This window comes from Oenanthe melanoleuca, chromosome 1A (assembly GCF_029582105.1).
Source record: "Oenanthe melanoleuca isolate GR-GAL-2019-014 chromosome 1A, OMel1.0, whole genome shotgun sequence".
Classification (NCBI taxonomy): domain Eukaryota; kingdom Metazoa; phylum Chordata; class Aves; order Passeriformes; family Muscicapidae; genus Oenanthe; species Oenanthe melanoleuca.
The window spans coordinates 66,219,182-66,246,532 of record NC_079334.1 but is presented as its reverse complement, the minus strand read 5'-3'; the positions used below and the strand labels follow the sequence as shown (position 1 = coordinate 66,246,532).

At 43.7% G+C, this 27,351-nt stretch overlaps 1 protein-coding gene across 1 annotated transcript in view; it reads right to left on the bottom strand.

The window, feature by feature from the left end:
- PRKCQ (protein kinase C theta) overlaps positions 1 to 27,351 on the bottom strand; it is a 51,914-nt gene that overhangs the window by 4,916 nt on the left and 19,647 nt on the right. The window contains exons 4-16 of the mRNA XM_056481946.1: positions 27,118 to 27,317; positions 25,977 to 26,037; positions 23,815 to 23,977; positions 23,202 to 23,233; positions 23,019 to 23,104; positions 21,767 to 21,896; positions 20,398 to 20,507; positions 20,120 to 20,243; positions 18,929 to 19,104; positions 15,850 to 16,023; positions 7,444 to 7,535; positions 5,932 to 5,994; positions 1,840 to 1,978 (exon numbers count right to left, since the gene is read on the bottom strand). Of these exons, the coding sequence (XP_056337921.1) occupies positions 1,840 to 1,978; positions 5,932 to 5,994; positions 7,444 to 7,535; positions 15,850 to 16,023; positions 18,929 to 19,104; positions 20,120 to 20,243; positions 20,398 to 20,507; positions 21,767 to 21,896; positions 23,019 to 23,104; positions 23,202 to 23,233; positions 23,815 to 23,977; positions 25,977 to 26,037; positions 27,118 to 27,317 (1,550 nt within the window). The remainder of the gene's footprint in view (positions 1 to 1,839; positions 1,979 to 5,931; positions 5,995 to 7,443; positions 7,536 to 15,849; positions 16,024 to 18,928; positions 19,105 to 20,119; positions 20,244 to 20,397; positions 20,508 to 21,766; positions 21,897 to 23,018; positions 23,105 to 23,201; positions 23,234 to 23,814; positions 23,978 to 25,976; positions 26,038 to 27,117; positions 27,318 to 27,351) is intronic.

Here is a 27,351-nt window from a genome sequence, read left to right as displayed (position 1 = left end):
GGCTGTGGCCAAATTACAGTGGCAGCAGCTGCAGTAAAATACTGACAGAGTCCAGTGCTCCTGCCTGTGTCAGGAGATGATCCATCAACTCTAGAAATGCTTTCAATTTAGAGGTAAAATGTTTTATATGCACTCGTTGAATCCCTAAAATAAACATGGTGCAGAAATAAAACTCTGAGCTATTTCAGTTTTTCTCTTTTCTACAAAATAAAATCACAGATAATGGATCAACATTTGGCTATTTTTTTTTTTAGAAGCAAAAAACAGCTTTTTTTTTTTTTCTTAAATAAAAGCAAACTGAAGTGGAATAAAAGACAATTGCAGCTTGATTGCAGAGCACACTTACACCCATTCTTAGGCAATAGAAATCCAATTGATTTGAAGAGACCCTTGAGCCAGCAGTGGTGTAACCTCAGCCAGAATTGAGCCCTTGTGCACAGTGAAGGACCAATGAATTATAGTAGAGAGGAAAAAACCCTAAAGGCTTTGACAGCTCTTTGGAAAGTACCAATATCCATCATAAAAACACTAAAATTACAAAATGGAATCTTGAAAGGTAAATAAATGCATTTCAGACCCATGTCAGACATGATGCATGGATGACTTGTAGGTTTTTCTCTGAGCTAAAAAATATTTTCTTTGGTCACCTAATTAGTCAAAGCCTCTCCAAACTAAGATCTATCATTGTGTGAAGTCATCAGGCTAAGGAAACTTTTTCTTTTCTGGAGGGATATAGCTCAAAACACCTAAATTTTCTAGGGGGGAAAAATTAGTTTCTGTCTGGTTAAAAATTGAAAGAAATAAGGGAAAGGGCCCAGTCAGTGTCTGTCCCTCAATTGCAGGACCTCTTGGAGTTCCTTCTGCCCAAAAAGAATTTCCATTGAGCATTCTCTTTCTTGGTTTAAGCCGAGTTCCACTTGCACCAAAACAGGAATTAGCCACAAAAACAAGCAATGCCAAACAGCAACACAGACTGAGCCAGGCTAAAATCCAGTTTCTGGCCTGGAACTGCTCCAGACCAGGTTGTTTCTCTTTGCAAACTCCACCACTGCACAACAGTCGTGTCTGAAGATGTGATTCCTTGTTGGAGTCAGTGAGTCAGGGGTCTTTCTGAATTCTTCAGAGAGAAATCAGAGTGCAGGAATTGAATTTGAATTAGAGTCTGTGGATGCATTGAAGTATATTAAGCCACTCACACATAAAGCAGATGTTTAAGTAAAAGTAAGTCAGTAAGTTTTCGAGTGAGTTCTAATGCTTTCGGTAAGTGAAAGGTTTCAAATAACAAAGTTGAAGTGCAAGCTCTAGTGAAGGTTGCAAACATACTGATGTTTTCAGTAGGAGCTCCAGGCCCACAGTTGTAAACAGTATTTAGACATAATGGAGCTATAGAATATTGCTTACATTTTTCAGATAGAACAAGATAGGTGGTATGCATAGTCTATATGTAACCTGGTGTGATAAGAAACTGGAATTCTAATAGGTTAAGGAGTGGTGGTCTGAGTTTGTGTCTTAGCTTGTTGGAAAAATCCTGTATAAGAGTTTGTATTGGGGAGAGTTTGTGCTTTTGCCACTTGCTTCTTGCTTTTAGCCATCTGCTTATTGCCACTGCCTCTTGCCATTTACTTTTACTTTTGCTACTGCTTTTGCCATTGCTTTTGCCTTTTGAAACTAATGTACTTTGTAATAAAATGTGCTTTGTAACAAATAACCTTTTTAGCAACTTTTAGCTGCTTGTTTATTTAAGATAACCCAACAAAGTTGGAGCCAAGAGTTCCAGAGGCAATAACCTCACAATTCCTGTCCCACAGCCCTTGCTGACCCCCTGTGCCCCACACCTACCTCAGGGGCAATATAGTCAGGAGTCCCACAGAAAGTGCTGGTCTTTGCATCCCCAAACATGTTCTCCTTGCACATCCCAAAATCAGCAATCTTGATGTGCCCCTCGTTGTCCAGGAGGACATTGTCCAGCTTCAAGTCTCTGTGGAGGAGGAGAAGAAAACCCTGTTCTTCACAACATAAAACACACAAGTTATTTTAGCAGGTTACACTTGTTACACTTGGTCTCTGCCTCTGTGTAGTGCCCACATGCTGGAAATACAAAGGAAGGCTGAGGGATAAATGAGGAGCTGCTCTCTTGGGCTTCAGCATCCCTCTTCTGCATTTCACTTGTCCCAGCACTGATTTATCTGCTGGAGAAGACACAGAATCATGGAATCACAGAATGGTTTGACTTGGAAGGGACCCTAAAAATCACCCAGTTCCAATTCCCTGCCATGGGCAAGGACACCTCCCACTAGACCAGGCTGCTCCAAGCCACATCCAGCCCTTGAACAGTTCAGGGATCACATCACCCAAGCCATCTTCTAAAAGCTGTTTCCTTCAAGGAGGCAGAAGAGAGAAGCTAAGAAGGGCTTTGTGCCCTGCAGAGGGTCAGACATCAGCAGAGCCCCCACCACTGCTGGGCTGCACCATCTGAACCCCAGGATTTACAAAGCCTTTCACACTCAGCTGCCAGGCTGTTGGATGAGTTTTCAGGCTCTGAGCTCTTCAGGAAGCAAAGAGTCCAGAGAGAGGAAGAAAACAGAAATTAACAGAGAAGGAAATAAAAGGAAACAAGCTGATGAATCATGACCACTGGTGGAGAATAAAGAGGACCTCAAGTGGGAAGGAAAACTCTGAAAGGAGAGAAAACCTTGTAAAGAAGAGAAGAAAAAATCTTACCTAAAGATTTTGTTTTTATTTGAGACAACAACCCAGGTAAAATGTTTGGATCACGGATGCTGCACTTAACTGAGGATGTGGGTAGAATTTGGGTCACCTGGTCTATGAGCACACACATTCCTGCACTGCCTGGTTTGTGCAATCAATCACTGCTCCTTCTCAGGGCTCCCAAAGCTCCCAAAGACACATTTGCTTGTACCCACAGCTGAGGGTGTAACTGCTGTTTTTCACACTAGTTCACAGCATACACATATTTTGGCCTAATCCAGTCATGGCATCCCTGCCCATGGTGAGGGGGCTGGAACCAGGTGATCTTCAAGGCTCCTTCCAGCCCAAACCACTCTGTGAATCTTTGATTCTGTGATTTTCCACATCTCATGCAGGAGGTCTAACCATGTGTCTTGAGTTGCAATGCAGGATGTGACCAGGGGTGAGAATTCTATCACCATCTATGCCCCACCCAGGTGGGGCAGTGTCATCTTTATCTTTCCCACAGCCCATCCTCCCTCCAGGAGATATCTCCTGTTCATGGCCAGTGAGTCCCAGGGCATGACTGATAAAATTCCATCATCCCACTGGGAGATGCTCCAGCCAGGGGAGGAGCCAAGCCTTTCCTACCCAGATAAAAACTGACATTTTGGACACCAAGGAACCTTCTTTCCACTGCATTCCAGAGGAAAACCAGACCTTTGCACATCATCCCTGCACCTTCAGAGGAAACTGCACCTTCTCCAGGAGCACTGCTCCAGCTGAACCACATCTGCCCCTGCAGGAGGATGCAGCCACCATTGAATGGGACTGTGCCAACACCCTGACTGACTGACGGGTGTCAGCTTGGATTCTGACTCTGGCAGGGGTTGGGATTGTTCTTTGTAATACTGCATTTCTATTTTAATGTTCCTAGTAAAGAACTGTTATTCCTAATTCCCATCTCTTTGCCTGAGAGCCCCTTAATTTCAAAATTATAATAATTTGGAGGAGGGGAGTTGCATTTTACATTTCAAGAGAAGCTTCTCCCTTTCTTAGCAGACTGTCCTTCAAATCAGGACAAATGGGGCTATTGCACAGACACCCTCCTGCTGACAACTGCTTTACAGTGTGGGGAATTTCTTTAGAAATGTTTCTCAAAGAAGGTTATTTCTAATGCTTGATGCTCCTGGGATGATGGCTTGCAATTGCAGGGAAGATGATTCTTCAGCCTCCCTTTGTGCAAAACTCCTTGTCTTGCTTGGGCCAGGTCATCCTCAGGGTGGGGGACATTGTGATGTTTACACTCTAAATTGTTGTCATGGGGCAATTGCTCACTGCTGCAAGAATAGGGCCCAAGACAAAATGGGAGTCATCAATCAAAGGGAAATACAGAGCAAACCGAGACATTTGCCTTCCAAGTGGCAGACACTCATGTTGTCGCAATTTCCAGCTGGAATGGCTTATTTTAGCTACAACATTGAGATCAATCTAAGGCTGCCAGCACTGCTTTTATTCATCCAGTAGATCGAAGCAAAACAAAAAAAAAAAAACATCACCTACAATTCACTTTCATTATTTTGATGAGTCTCAAACTCACTGGCTCCAGGGACTGGAGTTTCTGCCAAAAAATGCCTCGGCTCATTCGTTAAAATTTAAGCCAATGTTTCCAAACGTGGGTGCATGAGACAGAACAGCTGGATTCATTATTCTTATGACATTGCAAGAGATGTAGTTTCAAAAGTTATTTCTGTTCACTTTCCTAAGTGCTTGCTTTGCTCTGACAGAGATACTGATGAGTCTGTGTTCTCAGCTGACCTCACTCTCATTGTCTTCAGTGAAAAAGGGAAAAGAATGTAGGATTGGTTAAACCTTTTCTCTCAATGCCTGATACCCAAACAATATCACCAACTCCTGGAAATGAGATATGTCTTCCTATTCACATGCTCCCCAGTGCCCTGATATCCCAATTTTCCCTCAATTCCCAAGGCTCCAGACTCTAAGCACCCCTCTCCTTTCAGGAGGAAATGGGTCCCAAACCCCAACCCAGCACTGGTGCAGTGATTCCAAGTAAAAATGTGAATTATAAATAAAATGTCAGCATTAGCAGTCCTGCCATAAAGCCATCATGTCCTGCATATATTTTAATCAGATTTTCTGAGAAGATTGACTAAAATTAAGACATGGCCAAGTGATTTGGGCACTTCAAAATTTTTTTTCCTTTGCTCATGGAGAATAATAATTAGAGCCAGAAAAGTTGCTGAGGCCCCAGAGATCATCTTAGCTTAATGCCACTGATATTGATCTCATGCTTATGCAATCACCATCATCAGTCAATAAAGACTAAAAATGGCTCCCACACGAGTACTAATAAGAATCAAAGCTCGTGTTTTAAAGGGAGAATGGATTCTGAGCAAGTCACCCACTTCCAGCATTTGCTCTAATGTTCACACTATGTGACAAACACTGAAATAAGCTCTCTTTGGGTTCAGCAAACATCATTGCTGTAGGGAGCTTTCCCATTTATTTGTGACAAGTTATTTGTTCTCTGCTTTTAAAGAAGGCTGCAGTGTAGTAACTGAATTTTGCTGTGAAGTTGAGCTTAACCAGAGCTCCCCAGAAATTCAGTTCCTCCTTTTGGCCATGGGAAATCAGACTGTGGCCTAATTTCTGGTAGAACTAGGCACTTCCCATACACATTTTAACACAGGCTTGATGAACCTAAAAATGCCCTCTGCTCTCTGCTTACTACATGACAGATTCATGCTGGTGAGATGAATCCCATCTCCCCATTGTGCACAAAATTAATCCAAAATTAAGATATATCACTGTCTCTCTGCTTTTGTTACTTGAGTTGAGCTTGTCACCACTGTCCCAAGGTAACCAGCACAGCAGATGTACCGAATTTCTTGTGTCTGACTTGATCTTAATATACCTTGATATGTTGAAATCTTAAATAAGGTGCCTGTGCTGGGTGCTGTGTGAATGACTCTGTGCAAATTCATCCAAGGGTTTGTTTTAATGTTAACTGAAATAGGACTGGATTCTAAAAGAAGGACCAAAACTGCCTTTTCTACACTCTCTCTTCAACATAAAACACCCAAAGTCTGTAAAAGGGAAATCTGCAGAGAAATGCAATGCCAATAATTACAGCCAAGAAACAGCCTCTCTGTTGCCATTGGTGCTTGCTGGGAAAAGCAGAAAAGCATTTGGTATATTAATTACACTAAAGAGTAAAATTACCTGTATATTATGCCCTTGGAATGGAGGAACTGGAGCCCACAAATGATTTCAGCAGCATAAAACCTGAATGACAGAAGGCACAGGTTAGAACAGGAGCTTCCCAAAGTTTTTACAACTAGACCCAAAAGGATGGAAACCTTGTCTCCACAAGAGCAAAAATTTCCTTAGGCTCCCAGAAGGTTTGGAGTGTCTCCATAAGGCTTGGGGTGACTGTGTTTTACTGATGGGTGATGTGAGATTCCCAAAAACAGGTGGGAATCTGGGATGGGGAGCACAGACAAACTCCCTGGCTTGTCAGACTGCCCTCTTCCCTGCCCAGATTTATGAACTGCTTTTCAAAGAACCCTGGAATTCTGGAATTATTCAGGCTGGAAAATCCCTCTAACATCAAGTCCAACCATTAACCCAGCACTGCCAAAACCATCACTAAAAGCCACGTCCCCAAATGCCACATCCACATTTCCTGAACACTTACAGGGACAGTGATTCCACCACTTCCCTGGACAACCTCTTCCAATGACTGACCACACCTTCAGTGATGAATTTTTTTTCTGATTCTGAAAGCCTATCTATAGTATGGGCAATCCAGCAGTTTGGTGGCCTTTCTCTGGAGTTTTTTTAGCTTGAAGTCATTGTTCTCAGCACATTTTTACCCAAAGGACACCAACACATCCTGCTGCAAAGAGGCAGCATCAGTGCAAAGAATGAAAGTGCTGTCCCAGAAGGGAATGAAACCAGAGGATCATATCCCCCTCCAGTGTGGCACAGCTCTGCTCTCTCAGTCTTCAATGTACTGGCATTTAATTCTGGACATTCAAATGCATTTGAAAAAAAATCATCAAACACTGATTTAAATAACAGCATGGGGTTTTTATTATTAAATTATTAAATAAAAGTAATTCCTATAGTGGTTTCAATATTGACTTTCAAAATACCTTGTGCTTGCAGAAGGATCAAAAGCACCTTTCATTTATTCTAATTCCTCTATTTACTTTAATCAAAGCTAAATACATTTTTAATTCTCTGCTGGTATATTAATTTTTTGTTTAAATTTACCTTTTGTGCTTTTGATAGGTTTTCACCCCAACCCCTTGAACTTTAAGAGGAAAAAAAGGAAGATCCCATTACTTTTAACAAACAACAGCTTCACCTCTGACCACTGGGCTGGCAACCTCAGCTTAAGCAGATCCTGCAGCTTGGCTACAGAGTTTTGTAAAGAAGCAAGGTCATATCTGAGTGGATGGAGTGTGGATGTGGGAGGGGAAAGAGGGTGGGAAATGACTCCAAGCCCTTCACTGAGCTGGGAGGATGGACTGTGTGGTTTTGTTGAGTTTGGAGACTCAGATTCCAGCACAAGCATCATCCCCACTTTGCAGCTGGGCAAGGTGAAGAGAAGTCAAACAATCTGCCCAGGATTTCCTCTACAGGGCAGTAGCAGGGCTGGGAATGAAATGAAGTGCCCATTTTGCTCCTGCCTCGTGTGCAGCCCACAGGCAATGAGAAATATCTTACGTTGCTCTGGGAAGGTCGAACTTGTGGCAGCTCTGGATATGGAACATGAGGTCTCCTCCATTGAGGTATTCCATCACAAAAAAGAGGTTTTCCTAGAAGAGGAGACAAAGTGAGAATAAATAAGGGGTGGTAGAGAGCAAAGTAAAAGTTTAAATATTTTTTTTAAAAAATCAAACAGCTCAGAAAGCACTCAAAAAGAGGAAGGAGAGTATTACTGTGAGGGTTTTGGAAAGAAAGCAGCTTCCTTTTTAGATTCCTCATTTCTCCTCTTGGTTCCCTAAGCCCATACTCATACTCCCTGCTCTCATTTCTATAAGCACCATTAGCAAACACTGCAAAGCCACTTCATCACCAGCTGGGGCTGTGGATTTTTGCCAGCAGAGCTCCAGGCTCACAAAAAGGGGTCAGTAACTCTACAGTGCCTCTGCAGCAGCAGGACTGATGGACAAGCTTCTCAGGGGACTAGAGGAAAAGGCAAAAATTACTCCCAGCTCTCCTCTGGTCCCCATCCCAGTGCCGTGTCCATCCAGTGGTGTGACTTCAAGCTGGTGTCACCTGCATTCCTCCTCCTGATACACAGAAATGATGGAATGTCTCTCTATATAATGAGCAGAACTGATCACTGAGGTTTCTTTTCCAGTCCTTGATACAGAATCATGGAATCACAGAATGGTTTGGGTTGGAAGGGACCTCAAAGACCCCTAAATTTCCAACCCCCTGCCATGGGCAGGGACACCTCCCATGCTCATGTACAAGACACTGATCCTCTCATAGCTTCATCAGCCAAAACTTCACCACCAGAACCCTGCAGAAGCTGGTTTAGATTGATCCCTTCCATGCTGAATTGTCTTTACAAAGCAGAAAGGATACATTTTTCTGGAGGAAAAGGATCTGCACACTGAGTTATGGTCCCAGTTCAAACTCCTGTTTTGGGAATCTCACCTTTTGTGCATAAATGCAGGAATAAAACAAAATTGAATGCATATTTTTTTCCCCTCAAAAGCCTGACACACCTGAAGTCAGTCATCTCTAGGCTATGCTATAAAGTTTATGAGTATCTTCCTTGTGTTGCCTATTGCCCATTACATTTTTTCTGGGGGGGAAATAGAGTTATTTTCACTTATATTTTTAACAGTTGAAGGTTTTTATCCATAAGAGCTAATGGCAGCAAGCCAAGAGCTGGCTATGTTAAAAAATCACAAAAGTGCTTGTTCCTTTCAAACAACAGCTGTCTGCTCTAATTTGTGCAATTTCTTTAGCCAGATCCTCTTAATTACAGCACTCTTATTTAAATGGACTCACTGGAAACCCCACCTGTCATCCAACAAGCTCAAAGCCAGATCTGGCCCCCCTGGGGAAAGAATACAAATTCCATCACTAAACCAAATGGGAGCAGGTTTTCAGTGTTTCTTGCATCTGCAGGGGGCTGTGCACATAAATGAGCTCCAGCAAGTAAAAAGGACAAAGGAAGGTGGGAAATTTAGTGAGGAAATGTCTAAGTCTTGGAAGCAATGTGAGCTCAGGAACCCATTCAGGAAAATAGTTGAGCAGATGCTCTTTGGGAAGGTCCCCAGGGAGGTGATGGGGTTTAACAACACACCAGCAACCACATGGGTGCTGCTAGAACTGAAGAAACCTCATGGGTCTTGAAATGGTCCAGACTCAGCTTTAGTGGGCTGGGAAGGAGAAAACCCCTCAGTTCCCCTGTGAAACCCACTGATTTTGGCTGTACCTTATCACACAATCCTAAGTGCAACTTGAAATCCATGTTTATCCAGTAGAATGAGCAGTCATGCTCTGCTTGTTCATGGATTTGAGCAGCCATCTGATGTACCTGTTTAACTGAACCCAGGGACTCTGACTTGAAACTGGGGACTCTGGCAGCATCCTTGAGGGAACAAAAGCTGGAGCAAGACCAAGACCTCAGATCAATTTACATCCATATATATAAGCCCTGTGGCTCAGCTGCCTTAAGCTATGAAGCTGGAGAATGCAAACTTAGGAATGTTTAGGAGTGAAGTTTATGATGTATCAGCTGCTATAGAGTGGTACATAAACCCTGTTGAAAAGACAGGATCACTCTGACTTTCCTGCTCTGGGGCTTGGAAATTCCCCTTTCTTCTTCAGAAGTGCAGAGGTCTGGAATGGCTCGTGGAGGAGAACTGGTTGAGATCAGCCCTGCGTCATTATGAGTGGTGAGCTGCAACCAGGAAGGGCAAAAGTGCAAAAACTTCCTGGGGCCAGCTTCCTAGGCCTGAGATCTGCAGAGCCACAGAACACATTAAATATGGGAAGTGGCAAAACCTATTCTTGAAACCAGTGAAAATTCAAGAGAGGGCTAGAGGTCACCGAGGGGCACAGAGGATGTTCTTGCAGACAGGCTCCAGCTTCACTTCCTCCTGTCCTGGGAAAGTTAGCTGGTGGCTCCTGGAGTCTGCCAGCACTTGGAGCAGGCCAGGGGGTATCATCTGGTTGAAAATATCCCAGTTGGACTAGATGACCTTTAAAGGTCCTTCCTAGCCCAAACCATTCTCTGATTTTCAAGGCTGTTCTGCAGGAGGCTTGGAAAGGGTGCTCTGTCCCTCTGGCCTGCAGGCAGGTGACAGACAACTTGCTGAGCACCTGTGGGTGCTACCCATCCCTGGTAGAAAATGCTCAACCTTTGGTCATGGATCTGGACTCATACAACAGAAAAGGTTTGGTCTCTTGGCAGAGCTCAGGACCATCTGTTACAACCACAGAGCTCAAGGGATGCACTCAGGGATGGACATTGCACCAGGGTAGCTGTAAAATCATAGAAATTCTGAGCTGGAAGGGACCAACAAGGATCATCCAAGTCCAGCTCCTGGGCCTGCACAGGACACCCCTGAGAATCACACCCTGTGCCTGATGTATTTGATGTATTCCTGATGTATTTCACACCAGCTGTCTTAAGAATATCCATGTACCAGCCATTCCCTACTTCTAGGCCTTCTTCCAGGGGTTTTCTCCATTTCAGCACTGGGAACAGGACAAACCCTTCTGTGGGAGGGTGAAGTGCTGCTCCTACAGCAGGCAGAGCCCTGCAGCACGAGGCTGTACAGCACAGACATGGCAGCTGTGTCCTGCACCAAAAAACACAGCTCCTGCACACAAAATAACACTGTTCCCCAGTCCTGCTGAAAGCCTGGATCACTGCAAGAACTCCATTTCCTGCCCTTTCAATCTCTCAGTGCCTGTGCTGGTTTCTTCTCCCCACAGAGCCACCTGCTCCCTCTGGCTCTCCAGGACACGGCAGGGATGGGGTTAAACCAACCTGCTCCTGCTCTGCTGCCACTGCTGGGAGAATGAATAGTCACTATCAGAGATGCTTTCAACTTTATAAACAATGGGTATAAAGCAGGCAGCATTTAAATTGATCTTCTGAAGGTACATTCTTTAACAGGCTTTTAAAATCCTTTAACCAGCTGGAAGCCCTCCAGAGCACTTTTCTGCAGAGATTCTCAGATTTTCTTTTCTTTGCATTTTGAAAATGCTTGCATACATATAAATACACAATTTAACACCATTTACTGAGGAGCAAAAATTCTTCTTCCCAGGGTTTCCAGGAGGAATAATTAATACTGCAGGACAGTGTGGCTTTACCTGTGTTTAGAACAGTTGCCCTAACAAATGTCTACAGACAAAAAAGGCTCCAGATTAAGTGACCTAATCCTGCTGAATTCCCATTGAATTAAGTTGTCTCTGGCCAAGAGACAAGCTGGACATGATGCAATTCCTGCAGCTGATTCTGGTCTCACCTTTTCATGCAGCTCAGCACAGTCTGGGTGCTGATCCACACTTTGGATCTATTTTATTTCATGGGATAGTTGGCAGCCAAAAGCCTCTCAGCCTTGTCCAGCACATCACCCAGTGTTGCAATCCCATCAGAGCATCCCATCCAGTGGGAAGGGGCAATGCAGTCCTCACTGTGTCTGCTGCCACCAGGACCAGCTAGCACAGGGTTACTCCTTGCTAAGAGGTCACTCCAGGTGTTCACCTGCACTGGAATTTGCACCAGAGCAATCCAAGCTTTAATTCTGTTCTCTGGTTTAAAAGACCTTTTCCCTCTCCTGGTATTGTGTAATATCAGCCTGTCTTCTGGAGATGGCAGCATTTCTTACAGCTGCCCAACACTCCAGTCCAGTCCCTGCTCTCACTGTCTCAATATTTCTTGTTCCAATCCTTGCACTGTCAGCATTTCTAGCTGTGTGTTAAGCTGCTCATTTGGGATGCTCAGCATGGTGTCCCCATTGCTACAGAGCATAGGAATATATTTATACACATAAATAAAATACATTTGCAGAGATAAAGGTGCAGACTTGGCTCCCACTTGAGCTCTGAGATCCCAAGAGCTTTACTCACACTCAGAGCAGAGAGTCCATCACTCACTGATAAACTGAGGCACTATCAGCCCATGTTTTCCAAGAGGAAGTGACTTTCCCTATCAGTGTCCAACAGAATCTTGAAGACTAATTTTCTCAAGGCTAGAGAAAGATTTGTCTGAAGTTTTGCAGATTAAAAAAAAAAACAAAAAAAAAAACCAATCCCACCAGACCAAAAACTAAACAAAAAGTAGCCAAATCCATGAAACACAAATATTTTAGCTGTTGAAAAACAAACAATTTTTTTTTTTTTTTTTTTATTTCAGGAAGTTAGGTTTTTTATAGGATAAAGTGCAGCTAGACTGCAGATTTTTAGAAATCTCAGGCAAAGCTGAATGCATTTTGGGCTGATTTTCCTCAGGCTGGACAATGGGAAGGCAATGACAATACATGTATTGAATATGGCAATCATCCATCACCTGAAAACCTCACTTGTGACCTGTCCTCCTCTTTTCCTGGCCAATGTCCTCCCTCTGTTCACACCACAGGGGCTGACACCACCTAAAAGTGCCTTGCAAAATTTCATACACTTGATGTTATAATTACAGCTGCTCACACCTTCTCTGGCACAACCCTGTAGAAATCCCAAAGCTCTGCTGAGATGCTGCTATTTCTGCTGAACAATGTTGAAATTTTGGCCAGGATTGAATGAGACCTTGCCAGTTTTCCTGCCTGTTGGGTGCAAGAGGCAAAATCCTCAAAGCTTTCCTAAACTTTCCCATCAGCTGCTTCAAATTTGGCTTTGAATCAGATTTTTTCCAAGATCAAAATACTATGAGGATGGACAGATGTTTCCAAGCTGATGTGCCAACCCCATGCTCTGATCCAGGGCAAAGAAATCAGCCCTGCCTCTCAACAGCCAGTCAGAGAAGAAAACTGAAATTGTGTTCAGAAAAAAAAATAAATTAAAAAATTCAGGAACTGAAGTAACCCCTGAGGAGATATTTTAATGAGAAATCTGAAAATATTCATGGAAAACAGAAGCTAAGAATTTTCAAATTAGGACCACACTCCTGTTTTACAATTTTTTTCTCCTTTCTGCCAGTGTAAGAGATTTTTTAGTCAGTATTAAGCACATGAAGGCAACAGAGCATGTGAAAAAGGCTCACCACCAGGAGAAAACATATAATACAATAGTAAAGCAGAAAATAAACATTTCTGCAATATTTTCTTTTAAATTGCTGTAAAGATTACTTCTCTTTTGGGTTGAGATAGTTTTCTCTGTTGCTATTTTGTGCTGCAAGTCAAACTGCCTCAAGATTTAATTTGCATTTAGGTAAAGGGTGTTAATAAAATTTGGTCAATGAAGTAAAGAAACAGAAATAAAAGTGACTTTCAAAAAGAGAAAGCCTATTTTTATGGCAGAAGATCAGTGAAATGCAAAAAAGAATAAAACATAAGCTCTGGGATGCTAGTCACTGTTTTGGCATTACTGATTCTGGGATTTCACAGAATTATAAACATGTTTCTTCCTCCTCTTTAACATAACAGCATCCCTTTAAATCTAATACAGCAGAATAGCAGAATAGCACTCTGAGCTTATTGCTAGAATTCACACTATGTAATTATGTCAGCTGAATATCTGGATACAAAGATGACTGCAGTAAAATAAAACAGAGAAATTCAAAAAGAGGTTGGACCAAAAAAACACAAACACAATGGGCTTGCATTTATTCTCATGCAATAAAACAAGAAAAGTATTCTGAGTTTTGAAGGCACTGATCATTCAGACTCCACTGGAATAGAGAGGGGTTTCCAGCTTTATATAATTGAGCAGTCACTCATCACCTGGGTGGAGGTGGGAATAAACCCATCCCAGAGCTCAAAGAACAGATTAAAGGATTTTTTTCTCCCCCTCTGCAAACATGTGGACTACTGAGGTCCTTGTTTTGGTGTAGAAATATTTTTATTTTTACTGTTCTTTGCAGAGACACTCAGCACCAGGAGCAGCTCAGGTAAGCCAAAGGATGAGGGATTCAGAAAGGCATTGGCATGTATGTTTGTGCTTGAAAGTACTTATCTATCCAGTGACTCTTCAAGAAACAAAAAAAGTCATATTTTCAATATTAAAATTCACAGAGGGACTCTACACAGCAATGCCATGGTTTCTGCCCATGGCAGGGGAAGTGGAAATAGGAGATCTTTAAGGTCCCCTCCAACCCAAACCATTCCATGATCCTAAAATGATCCTAAAAGCCATTCTGACAACCACACTGTCCTTTGAGCCGTGGAACACCATCCAAGGTTGTCACAGCTCCCCTGCTCTGGGTGACCTTCCTGCACTGAGTGATCACTGCTGGCTTGCAAAGGTCAGAGGAGAAAAAACAGGAGCTGAAAATCAACCAGAGCCCAGAGCAGCTCTGGGCTGGGCAGCCCCACACCAGTTCCCCTCTGTGTGGAGCCAAGCTCTGAAGTGGCAGTGATGGCTTGGGATGAGATGGATAGGGATTTTTTCTCCATGACAGGAGAGCAGTTCTGTGCTGCTGCCCACAAGTGTAGAAAAAAATCATCTGGGTTTTCGAGCTTGGCATCCATGAACTTTTCAGGCACTCATTGCTTTTCCATCCTTCAGGTTTTCTATGGCTGGAAGCACCCCCAGAAACAGACAGCAAATCCCACTGGATCCTGACATGACTCTGTTTGGTGTCTCCTCTTTTTTTGTGATCTTATGAGGGAAGGGTACACCTGCATGCCTGAACCCAGAGCTGCAGACTGTCCCTGCTGCATCATCCTGAGCCTGACCTGCAGCTTCCAGACCAGGCTGGAGCACAGACAGCATGGAGATACAGGCAGCACTCCCTGGAGCAAAAGCTCCCTCACAGAGCTGTGAATGTTTTATCTCTTCAATTAAATCTTGATTTTCTTTGCTTTTGGAGTAGTTGCATCTATATTTTCCTCTGAAAACCAGCCCCCTTCAAGCAGAAGTTAATTCCTTTCTTTGCCAGGCAAGGACCCATTCCCTGGACAAATCATCCTCAGTGTCAGTCCCAAAGGGGTTAAACATGAATGCTGGACTCAGTGTCATGTCACCTGCAGCAGTTCCCAGATGTTCCCTGTTATAAATTTAACCTGTCTTTAAACAGGTGCCACATCCCACAGATGACTGGGATGTACCACAGAGGTTGAATTTGTTTTTCCTGACCCTGCAGAACTTCCCACTGAGCAGGTCCTAGCCTTACACTGAGCCTTGTGCCACTAAATCCTGAGGCTGAGCAGGGACTGGGAGCATCCTAACAAAACCCTGAACAAGCAGCCATGAGACAGTGCTGCTGTGAATTTGAGCTAGGAGATATCAATCATCTCTCAGGAATGGTTTGAGTAGGTTGGACAGAGAAGACAAACTCTCAAACTTCCATTGTTTCTTTCTGTGCCTTGTGTGTGCTTTGGTGTTAAGGCTGTTGGTTGTGGCTCAGGGAAGCAGCTGGTGGTTGTTGGCATGTAGGGCCATGAAAATATGTGCATTATTTAAATGTCACTTCAGTTTTGGTTTGGAGTCACAAGTGAGATTTCAGGTGATGCTCTGTGCTGCCCCTCTGAACTGCAGAACCAGCAGTTCTGATGCCATTGAACAGTGACTGGGGGCAAAGAAGTGAATGACAGCATGTTTATCCTCCAAAACCAGGGTTTCTTGAGTTGGCTTTGATCCAGGCTAGCTGATCATGCTCCAAAAGGTTCAGATAACACATCAGTGTGGGCACATCCTCACCCTGGCTGTGGCCTTTGCACATCCTTGGCCCAGGATACAGGTTTTAATAGTAGATTTTACCTCAATGAATCTTGGATTCCATAATCCCCAAATACACCATCCCATCCCCAGACTGATGTGGGGGAAAGTAGATTAAATTTCTGGAGCCATTTCCCGAGTGTTTAATCTGAAGATCCCCTCCCCCAGCACCACTTCATGTCCCAAGTGGACCCCAGCAGGCTGAAGCCCTTCAGCAAGCATTTGTATTTCAGTAAAGCATTCTCAGCCTGTGGAAGAAAGTGGCAATCCTTGTCCTACCTTGGTCTGGAAGGTGCAGAAGACATGAGTGAGGAATGGGTGCTCCCAGGCCAAGGAGAGGACTCTCTTCTCCACCATCGTACACTCCACGTCATCATCCATCAGCACCACGTCCTTCTTCAGGGCTTTCACAGCAAAGTACTGGTCTGTGCTCTTCAGCTCAGCCAGGAACACCTGAAGTGGAAACAGCTGCTCAGACAGAGGGAATTCTCCTCTCAGAACAGCCATGTGAGGGTGGGAGCTGAGCTCCTGGGAATTCCCTGGGGTGCCCCTTAAAACCTTCATGCTTAAAGCCTCATTCTGCCATTAAAGACTTTGACACCCAGAAGAGTTTTATGAAGTTGAGCCCTGGAGAAGGATGAGAAGTTCTTGGCAATTACAGGAGCATGCCTGGATGGATGGGACATTCCAGAAAACCAAACATCTCTGATAACAGAAACCATCCTCATGCAAATACTCCTGAGATACATTTCCTGTTTTCTGACTTCAAATAACAAAACACAGAATATTGCTTCGTCAGCATTTGAAATGCAAATACCCTGCACCAGATCTTCAGCAGGTGGAAAATGATGTCCACCAGTAGTCAGACTGGTTTTATATCAGATGTCTTTCTCTCCTTCCTCCCAGTTTTCAGGTCTGAGCACACAGGCTGGGTCCTGCCTCTGCAGGAGTTCTCTGAGGATGGGAAAAGGAATCTTAGAGGAGTTATGACCTCTGTCTATTTTTATAGGCAGGGGAAATGAGACCTGGAGCAGCAGAGAAGGGTTTTCTAGAGACCACAGAGCAACGAAGTCTGTGCTGGAAGGCAGTGACAGTCCTGATCTTCACACCAACAGCCTGCTGACACTGTTTTTATAGACTGAATAAATGTGTAAGATTCATCAAAGAGGTCTTTGAAGTTCTCTACCAGACACTATTTACTGAGTAAGCTCAGACATGTTTTAGCCCTGACAAAAGTTTTATTTACCCTTTTGGCTACTGCTGCATTTCACTTTGTAGCACCAGACAGAGAGCAGAGCCTAGAGCCTGCCTCTGTCTCTGCACTGAATGACCAGCAATGCTCACAGTGCTGATGCTGCAGGCACCCTTTCTACCCTCTGTTTGTGCTGGGCACTGCTCTCCTGGGGGACTGGGGAATGGGCTGCATTTGTGTGCTGCGACTTGCAAGGAGCAGGCAGGCAGTGACAGAGAGCTGGTGGTGGGAGATACCCTGGTGGATCTGCCCCTCAGCTCCCAGGGTCACTCAGAGCTGGGGAGACCCCTCAGGCACTGAGATCTGCACACCCTGTGCCCTCTATGGGGAAGTGACCTCTCTCCAAGCAAATGAGGGCACCAGGAGTGACACCAACACAGGAAACTTCTGGGTGAGGTTTTGCTGCAGAAAGGCACTAAATCCTCTCCACACCCACAATCTCTTCAGAGAGATGCAGAAGCCCACAGAGGGTTTGAGAGCCCATGTCAACATGAGAGCTACAAGGTACAGAATCTGTTTCAATGGAGCCATTCAGGACTGGAATAAATGAGCACCTGAGCAACCTCACCTCATTAGACCTGTTTTGAGGAATGGTTGTGATTAGAAGACCTCCAGAGATCCTTTCCTTCCAATAAAAATGTTTCTATTTTATCCATGCTCTTGATTTCAGGTTTATCTGGAGTGTGGGTTTAGGATATTCTGGTTTAGTCTCAGCTCTGGTTCCCATGCAGACTGTGGACATGACAACTAGACACAACACTTTCTAGTGGAAAATTTCCCTGTCCATTGAGTTGGAACTAGATAGTCTATAAGGCACCTTTCAACCCAAACCATTCCATGATTTCAAGTATGAAAGGCCAACACAGGAAATATTTCACCAGTTCAAGAACTGGCTGCAAAAATTGCTCCAGATCATTTATCAGGCAAAAAATAGCCCTCTGTCAAAGCACAGTTTCTCCCTTGGAAAGATGTGGGATATGAGCAATATGATCCATGCTCCTTCTCCTTACTGGCTGTGAAAATACAATGGGGAGTCCCCCTGAAATTGCCTCTCACAGCTTTGTGCTGGCACTAAGTAACATTCCCTTCTGCAATGAAGAAAAACAATCCACAATTCATCAGGATTAATGAATCCACTGAAAACAGGTGGTTCTTGTCCCAAAAGCACAAATTCTTGGCTGCTGCAACATTTGCTTTGGGCTCCAGCACAGAAAGAGCAGTTCCTGTTCCCAGCTGGACCTGCTGCTCTGGAGAGCAGAGGTGATCCACACCCACCTCACAGCACAGAGACCTTTCCCACCAGCTCTCTGGGGACACCCAGCATCCATCACCCTGCACAGAAGGGGAAGTTGAAGCCCTACCTGGGGCATTTCTGTCTTATCATGGGCAGTCATGAGAGAGCAGCTAATGGGACAGGGAGAAGGTGAGGAGAAGATGGAGTTCAGGATCCAGCCATGCCAGAGCAAGGGTTCTTTGAAGGCTTGGAGATTTATCAGCCAATGTGAGGCAGCAGGACCAGGGCAGTGACCTGTACTGTGAGGCACACCTCAAATCCTGTGCTCAGTTTTGGGTCCATCACAAGAAACACTCTGAGGTGCTGGAGTGTGTCCAGGGAAGGGAGATGGAAAAGGGTCTGGAGCCCCAGAAGCAGCTGAGGGAGCTGGAAAGGGGCTCAGACTGGAGAAAAGGAGGCTCAGAGGGCTCTGCACAACTCCCTGACAGGAGGGGACAGACATGGGGGTCGGGCTCTGCTCCAGGGAACAGGGACAGAAGGAGAGGGAACAGCCTCAAGTTGTTCCAGGGGAGGTTGAGATGGGATATTGGAAAAAATTTCTTCCCTGGAAGAGTGGACAGGCATTGGAAGAGGCTGCCCAAGGAAGTGGTGGAGTCACCATCCCTGAAAGTGTTCAAAAAGCCACGTGGATGTGGCACTTGGGGACACAGTTTAGGGGTGGACTTGGCAGTTGGATGCAATAACCTTAGAGGTCTTTTCCAACCTAAATTATCCCATTTTTTCCCTTAAGTGTCCCTTCAAAGCAGATGCTGTTTATTCCACACAAAGCTACATGCAAATGCACACAGTGGTGTCCCACTCCCAGTGCTTACCTTGCCAAAACTGCCCTTCCCCAGCATCTTGTGCAGGACAAAATCCTCAATGGTCAGTTTTAGCTGCACTTGATGCTCCTGCTGTTCCTGGGACTGTTCTCCCAAGTCTGACTCTATGAGAGACTCCCCCTTCCCTGTGCCCTCCACTGGAGTCTCCCAGGAGATGCCTTGTGGCTCTGCAACACACATCAAAGGACTCAAATAAACCCCTGGACAGGAGCAGAAAATCCCCAGAACACCCACAGGTGTTCTGCTTAGAGGTTTAAAAGGGTATTTCAAACAAATGGAAGTGTGGTGGCCATCTCTAAGTAGATTGGCTCTGCTCCCACACTGTTTTTCTCCAGAATAAACTTTACTCCAGTGGAAACTGCATCTTCTTCAGTAGCTTTTTTTAAACTTACAAACCACTTTACAAACTCCTTCATCTGTCTTTCTGTTTTGTGGCACCAAATCCTTAACTTCTGGCCACCTGTCTTCTCCAGTCCTTCTAGCTGCTTGTCATTACAATATGGATCCATTTCTTCAAGGTCTTTTCAAAACCCTAGGCTAAGCCAGATGAAAATGTGGGATGGCATTTTCATACTGTGCTCCTGCTCTGGATGTGAAGCATTCCACATCAACCATTCCAGCTGGCCTGGAGTGGAATCACTCAGGGTTTTTTCAATACTCCACTAACCTGGATTTATAAGAACTTGGAAGAGATTTTGTCCCTCACTGGATTTATCCCATTGATGTAACTGTCCTAAAGTGCTGAACACCACTAGCAGATAAACAGACCCACATGTGAAACAGATGTGAAACCACCTGAGGCTTTACTGTTTCACATCAGCACAGCCAGTTCTACTTGTAGAACAGAACAGAAATAAACACAGATGGGGACATCATTTATTTCTCCTTGGGGTCCCAAGGGCACAGTCTCTCATTTGCCCTCCTTAATGTGTTCTTGTAGCACAGAGGGCTGTGACACCTACATCACCTCCTGGGTGAGTGGACTGGTTTTCAAGGCTACCAGAAGTCAATCTCCACCCAAAAACATGAAATCAGAGAGAAAATTGGCCATGGTGATCAGAAGGATTCCAAATATTCTGTTTAGAGCTTGGTAATAAATTCCCTACTGGTATCATTTCCAACTAACTACCTACAAACCAAACAACAACAAAGCTGCTGCCCTGGATCACCAGGAGGAATTACCTTTTTTCCCTGTTGAGGATGCTGGCAAGGCCTGAAGAGGTGTCACATCCTTCACAGGAACAGGGAAGCCGATTTCCAGAGGTCCATCCCTGGAGATCTGTTCACTGTCACGCTGGCAGCGAGCCTGGGGCACAGAAAACAGCAAATTTTGGAGCCAAAATTCACATGCTGAGCTTATGAACAACACCATGACTTCTTGAGTGTGACTCACAAAAGCCAAGATCTAGAAGAGGTCTTTGCTTATGGGAAGATCATCTAAAAATGCTTAAACTCTTTACCTGCTGAGTGCTCTCTATCATTGCCAGAGCTTCAGCCATTAGTTTCTGGTTCACTCCACAAAGATTTGCTACTTTGGTCTGGCACTTGTGGTGGACGTTCATGCCACAGGCTGAAAGAACAAACATGAGAACATGAGAACATGTCAGGACAACGAAGTCTGTGAAGGGTTGGCCAAGAACAAGTGCTGCTGCTGGCCAGAGGCTCTTGAGATGGCACTCAAATGGATTTTTGGTTCCCTATGAAGACCATTATTTCGTGTTTTCTTCTGGCCAGAGGTTGAATTTCCACATCCATCAGCCTTTGCAGGTAGAGGCTGCTAAAACTACAAGATAAACTGCAATCACAGAAGAGGATCCTCCCATTGGTTTAGGATTATGGAGGCAGTAAAATGTCTTGGGTCTGACAGGGGAAATAGAGCAAGTTCATACTGGGGGTGATCTGGGAAGATCAACAGCATCACTGTGATGTTCTTTGTCTGTTTGGGAAGCAACTCATCAACCTTCTGGATCAAACATCTCTCAGTACATGGACAATTGTCCTAACTCTTGAAGAATGAGCCTCCTTGGAGGACAGTCCTGTAGACCACTCCTTCACCCTCCTGGTGCAACCACACTGGTTTCGCAGAGGGGGCTGTCACAACCCGAGGTGTGTCCTTAAACCTGAGATCACCTCAGGAGGACATGCAGTGGCTCAAATCCTGGTTTTTCCCAAAGCCACTGATGAGAGATTGCAGGAGACAGTTTCAGAGGCTTCAAGGATTGTTTATTGTTTCTTGTCTCAGGAACCCTTTGCCCAGCTAACAGCTGTCTGTCCAGCCAGGCATCCAGGATGGATCTGCCTGCTGAAGGCAGGGCTTATCTTATATAGGCTGCATGACGTGCTAAATGTTTATAACAATTTTCCAATACAATACAGTCTTGTTAAACAGTCCAGCTCTGACCCCATCCAATCTAAAAGTGCCAGCATGCCACCCAGCATGGATGACACGGAGAAGAAGGAGGAAGAGGTACCCACACCCCAAATTCTCCATCTTGGCCACGTGTCCCTTATCACAAACATTCCCAAAAGTCTATTTATCTATGTTCTAACTACCTAATTTACACTTTACTAATTTTGGTGGCTTGTTTCCATTCCCTCTGTGTTGGTATTTCCCCCAGGGGTTTGAATTCAGCATCTGAGACACCAGGGTCTCACTCAGGGGTCTTTGAGACCCTCACCAGGGGGGTTTTGAGACCCCCAAGGAGGCCAGAGGACGACTCTGGACTCCCACAAGGGGCGATAAATGAGATTTGGATTTTCAGACTGGCACCCTCCAGAGACAAGGACCCCTCCCAGGCTCATCTGGTGCCACCTTTGCCTGGCACTCACCGTCACACTTCAGCCCCTGCCGTGCCAGGCCCCAGAGCAGCGTGCCACAGTGCTCACAGAAGGTGGGGCTCTTGTAGTTGTACACCTTGAAGCGGTGGGGCATGTCGATCTTGAACCTCTCCTTGTGGAACTGCAAGGCAAAAGCCAGGCTCAAAACCCACTCCTTTCCATCTCAGCTCTGTGTGGAAAACCAAAGGTGTACCAACCAACAGCAGCTGCTTTGTCCACTGCCCTCCTTTCCTCAGGTATGACTGCCAAGCAGAAACTATCAGGCACACAAACCCAAATTTTGATATGAATGCAATTCAGAGGGAATTGGGTCATTTCATCCCTGGCCTTGACCAAAGGACTGCCTGTGCCTCATTTACATGCCCAGGCTCCCCTAATGCTCAGTGGCAAAACATTGGTACTTTAAAAATTATTCACCTCATCCTGCAATGGATGTCTATATTTGTTGTCATGAATCACTCCTTGGAAGAGCCTGTTTTAATTCTTTTAATGTGAATGGTGATGACAAAGTTGGTTACATCTACCCTGGAGATGTTAGAGGAGAAGTAAGAGCAAGCTCATCTATAAATAAAAATTGTAAAAGGAGAATAGGAGCCAGGGTGGGACTGAGAGTAAACTGAAGTTGTAGGACACAAGGTAAAGGGGATAGTCCTATCAGGAGTTTAAGATCTGTTTTTGCCTACTAAAAAGAAAAATTTAGAGTAAACTGACATGAGAAAAATAAAGCAAGTAATAGTGGAGATATCAGATCTCCCAGTGACTGTTTCAGATAGTACAAAATGGGATGTTCCAGCACAAATCTGAAAATTCAGCCTGATGTCTAACCTAACACTGGATAGTGAAGAGTTTTCTCCAGTAAATCTCCAGCTCATGTCCATGACTTCCCCCTGAGTTATATTTTATGCATTAGAAAAATGTCAGTTGTGATTCAGCAGCTGCTTATTCTGCAGCTGCATTTCAGTAAATCTTAAGTGGGAGGTAATGAAATCACTGGGAACATAAAAAGCAAAGGGCAGAGATCAGATCACAGAGTCCTTAGCTCAGTAGGACCTTTTGCTTCATCAGAGGTTGCTTTGCAGTGATGTAGGAGAGATCTGAATGACAATGAAGTTTTTTTTAAAAGCAATCATAATAAAATAAAATAAAATAAAATAAAATAAAATAAAATAAAATAAAAATAACAACAAAATAATAATAACAACAAAATAATAATAACAACAACAATAATAATAATACCACCTACCATTGTTTCTCTGCTGTTGATTGCTGATCCTGTACACTTGGCTATTACTTTATCAATGCACTTCTTATGAATGGCAGCATTACATTCTGCAACAGCAAGTGTGTCATGGTGTTAATAAGGACATTCCAGAAGAAAAGATTAAGTAAATAATGACAATAAAAAACAAAACAAAAAGTTTCTTACGTCTGCACTGATATCCTTGTTTATTCAGACCCCTGAAATGAACAGAGCAGAGGTTAATTCTGACCTGTCTGAAAGCCTCAGCAGAAGAAAGGAGAGCAATAATTATCAAAGAAGGAGAATAAAATCCCTTTGCTTTTTATCACTCTTTGTAGGGATTATTTAATTTCATTATCATCCTTTAATCTAATGGTGGAGTGACTCTCTGTGGTTCTCACAGCCTTTTCAGCACACATCCACATCCTGAATTTCATGATTTCCAAAGAGCAAACTGGACCGATGAGAAATGCCCGTGCATTTCGCCAAACACAAAAATATTTGTAAGCAATAAACTAAAAAGTTTAATTTTAATTAGAATTTTCACAGTTGGAATTCCAACTGCAAGCTGCAGAACTGCAAATCCTTAAAGTGATGCAATAACTCTACACAGATGATGCCAAGGGTCTTACAGGAGGAGCACAGATATTCACCAGCAAATCATGGAATTTTTTAGGTTGGAAAAAATCCTTTAAAATCACCCAACCATTAACCCAGACCTGCCACATCCAGCACTAAACCATGTTCCCAGGGTTCCTGGGGTTAAAAGGAGAAGAGGCACAGATCCTTTTGCATTTACCATACAAACTCGTGGCACACAGAGCAGAAGGTGGGCTGTGGAAAGAAGGTGGCTGTGAACTCGTGGCACTTGACATTGTGGATTTTGGCCTGTTTGATGGCTCCCCTGCGCTGGTGCAAGGAGAAGAAGCCTTCAGTCTCACAGTCAGCCAGGTCCTTTGCATCTGGGAGGAGAGGAAAGATGTTTAAGTGCACCCTGTCCTGATCAGGCACTTTGAGAAAATGCAGCTGACCAAATACTCCATGACTGAAGCTGATGATTCACTCATGGTAATGAATACTCAAAGAAATTTCATTTTATGAAACACACAAAAGTCTCATTTGGATGGTTTTTATCCACCATTCCTACACTAAAATGACTTTAGACTTCAGAGTCTGAGCTCCCTTGACATAGTGCTGCTTTTGAAACATAGAACAAAAATTTGTCAAGGAGAGGTAATTTAAACATAAAACTAACTCTGTATGGCACTGAAGAAGCAAACCCTCCAAAAGATGAAAATACATAAAAATTAATAATCACTGATATATGGACACAAACACAGGTGTATATGTGTATATATAGATATATATATATGTATTTAACAGAATCCTTTCATGTGTCAGTAAGCAGATATTTATGTCCCTAGGATATTATTCTTGTTATTTTTCCATGCCAGCACTTGCTTTGCTGTTTGCTGTGCCCTTGCTGTTATTCACAGTTATTTAAACTTTTTGGGACAGCAAACAAACCAATTCTGACTTCACATGCACTTTTATACCTGCTTGTGTCTACAAATCTGATATTCACACAGGAAATTAATCTCTGTTTTGTTTCACTCCTGCAATGCACAGTGAGTTATTGTGTTTTTCTATTTTTTTTTTATTTTTGTTAGACTTGGGATTAAAACCTTTAGACATTATATTTTGTGTTTGGACTTAGATGTTTATTAATTTTTGTTTATATTATAGTGAGCTTTACATCATTTGTAGTTAATAAGTTGAAAATAATGATGTATTTTATTTTTATAAGGTTTTTTAAGGGTTAATTTGTTTAATTAAGAATGGATATTTGTCCTGGGTTAGTGTTTTGACTGGGTTAGTGCTTTTTATTTTGTTTTTTTTTATATATTATTATATTTTAAAACTTTAAGTTTTTTATTATGTGATATTACACACTTTTATGTTGACTATATACCAGTGATTTTAGTTTTATTATTTAATTTTGGAAGGTTTTTTATGGTTTTAGGTTAAAAGTAGTGGTTTTTGGGGGGTTAGTGTCTGGTAGTACAGAAAGTCTAAAATTCTCAGTATCTAGGATTCTAACAGAGGTAACCTGTGGGAACTGCCTTCTGTGTGACCTGATGCTGATTTTGATATTTGTAACAGAAGCACAACTTGCATTTTCTATGCTTTGGCATCCATAACACCCTGTAGCACACAAAGAGCAGCCCAATCTATATTAAAGAAAATATCAGCATGGCCATGGTGCTGTCAGTGCCGCTCTGTTTCTATAAATGGAAGAGCCTTCCAGATATCTGCACCTCACAGCTTCACCTACACCTGGGGATGTGAGAATTTTGGTAATAAAGGTGGGAGAATAAGACCAAGCATTTGAATTAAACTGATTTTCTTGAACAAAGCAGAATGCAGCACTTCTGATGAGAAACTCTCCATAAAATCCATCCTGAGGCTCCTCTGGCCCAGCCTGAGGCTGTTCCTTCTCTCCTGTCCCTGTTCCCTGGAGCAGAGCCCGACCTGGGGCTGTCCCCTCCTGTCAGGTCCCTCCTGAGCCTCCTTTTCTCCAGGATGAGCCCCTTTCCAACTCCTCCAGCTTCTCCTGGTGCTCCAGACCCTTCCCCAGCTCTGTTCTCTTCTCTCCATGTATTTCTTGTAGTACATAAAGCAGAATGATTTCAGAGGGAGCTGGCTCCATATTGTATCTATTCTGTCTTCAGCATAATGGGAATATCTGCCATTCAGTGGTAAACCAGCCAAAAAAAAATCTGCCTTGCAAATCACAGAAGAACAATCACCACACACGATAAAAATGACTTTTCTGGAGTTTTGGTTCCAAGCAGTTATGTTTGTTGTTATGGATCAGTCAGTAATGCTTTTAGTGAAGACACCATGTCTGCCCCACAGCCCAGAAATCACAGCTATAAATTAACAAACAGAATCACTTGCCACTTATTTCCAGGAAGTATCTTGCATTCATCAGCATTCGCCCTTGAGGCTTCAGCTCTAGCTGGTTGAGATAAGTGAAAAACAAGACAAAAAGTCCATTAACCAGTCATTCAGAGAAGGAAAAATCATTTCAGATGACTTTCAAGCAATCTCCTTTTCCCTGTGGGAACTGATGAATAGCAATGAATGCTAATTTTCAGGTTGCTGTTACCCATGTGAGGCAACAAGGCAGGGTAGGAGCAACTACATCAAAGCTCAGCATGATAGGAGAGATGGATGTGATTAAACCACAGAAGATGTAGGCAGCTTTTTAGACACCAAATTAGGATCAAAACAATCTATAGATAAACTTGTTCCCAATGGATCCTGCAAGGGAAAAGTGGGAGCAGTTCAAAAAACCCAGCCAGCTTCTGACAGGTGATGCTGAAATCTTTTAGGCACTCAGTTCTACAAGTCTGACTTCTTTACAGTCAACCTGAGGGGTGCTACAAGCTTTTTTGGGCATTTTTGGGGGCCTTCCCACTGGGCTTGGCAATTCCCACCTACTTAACTCATAATCCATAAGTGCCTTTGGAAATCTGAATCCACTGGACCATGCATAATCTGGATTCTACATTTTAAAGATTTCTGCCAATATCTTTCTTGCTTGGAGTACCAAGGAACACAACCTTACATTTAGCATTTTTCTGAAGACACTTCAAATTTATGCCACAGTAACTTCAGTGATTTTTAAGGAGTTGCTGACATAACTCTGAACTCAGGCAGCTGCGAATCAGCTACTTGATATTAGATAAAAATTTAAAAGCTGTTTCCCCAGAGAACATAAAATAACTCATGTTCAGCCAGCCAGACTAAGATTTGTTCCCAGTGGGTTTCCTCAGCAAAGATTAATACGTGGGCACTGTTCACCTGAAGCAGGATCCTCACATAGCACAGGGCAGGTTTCAATTCAAATAAAAGTGCCAAGCTCTTCTCTTCTGACAAGTCTCTCAATTCACACCCAAATAGTCTCAAAACATTTTTCCAGCCAGTTCCCACTGTGCTGCTGGTGACAGCCACAGCCTGGCATGGACACAAGGACACCCCCTTACCCTGCAGCAGCTCCCCAGCACGTTCTGCAGCACAAGAGAGCGATGCTCACCCATATCTCTGTCTTCCCATTGCTCTTTTTGCACCTCTCTGCCAGCACCTTGAGCTCCACTGTGGTCTCTGAGACCATTTCAGCACTTTTGTCCTTGACCACGATGTGCATGACCCGGCCATTGTTGATGTGGGCATCAAAAGTGCTGTTCCAGGGTGGGTACATGGTGGGCTTCTTCTGCACATACACCTGGCCATTCTCTGTCGAGAGGGAGAACACAAATCCATGCAGGGA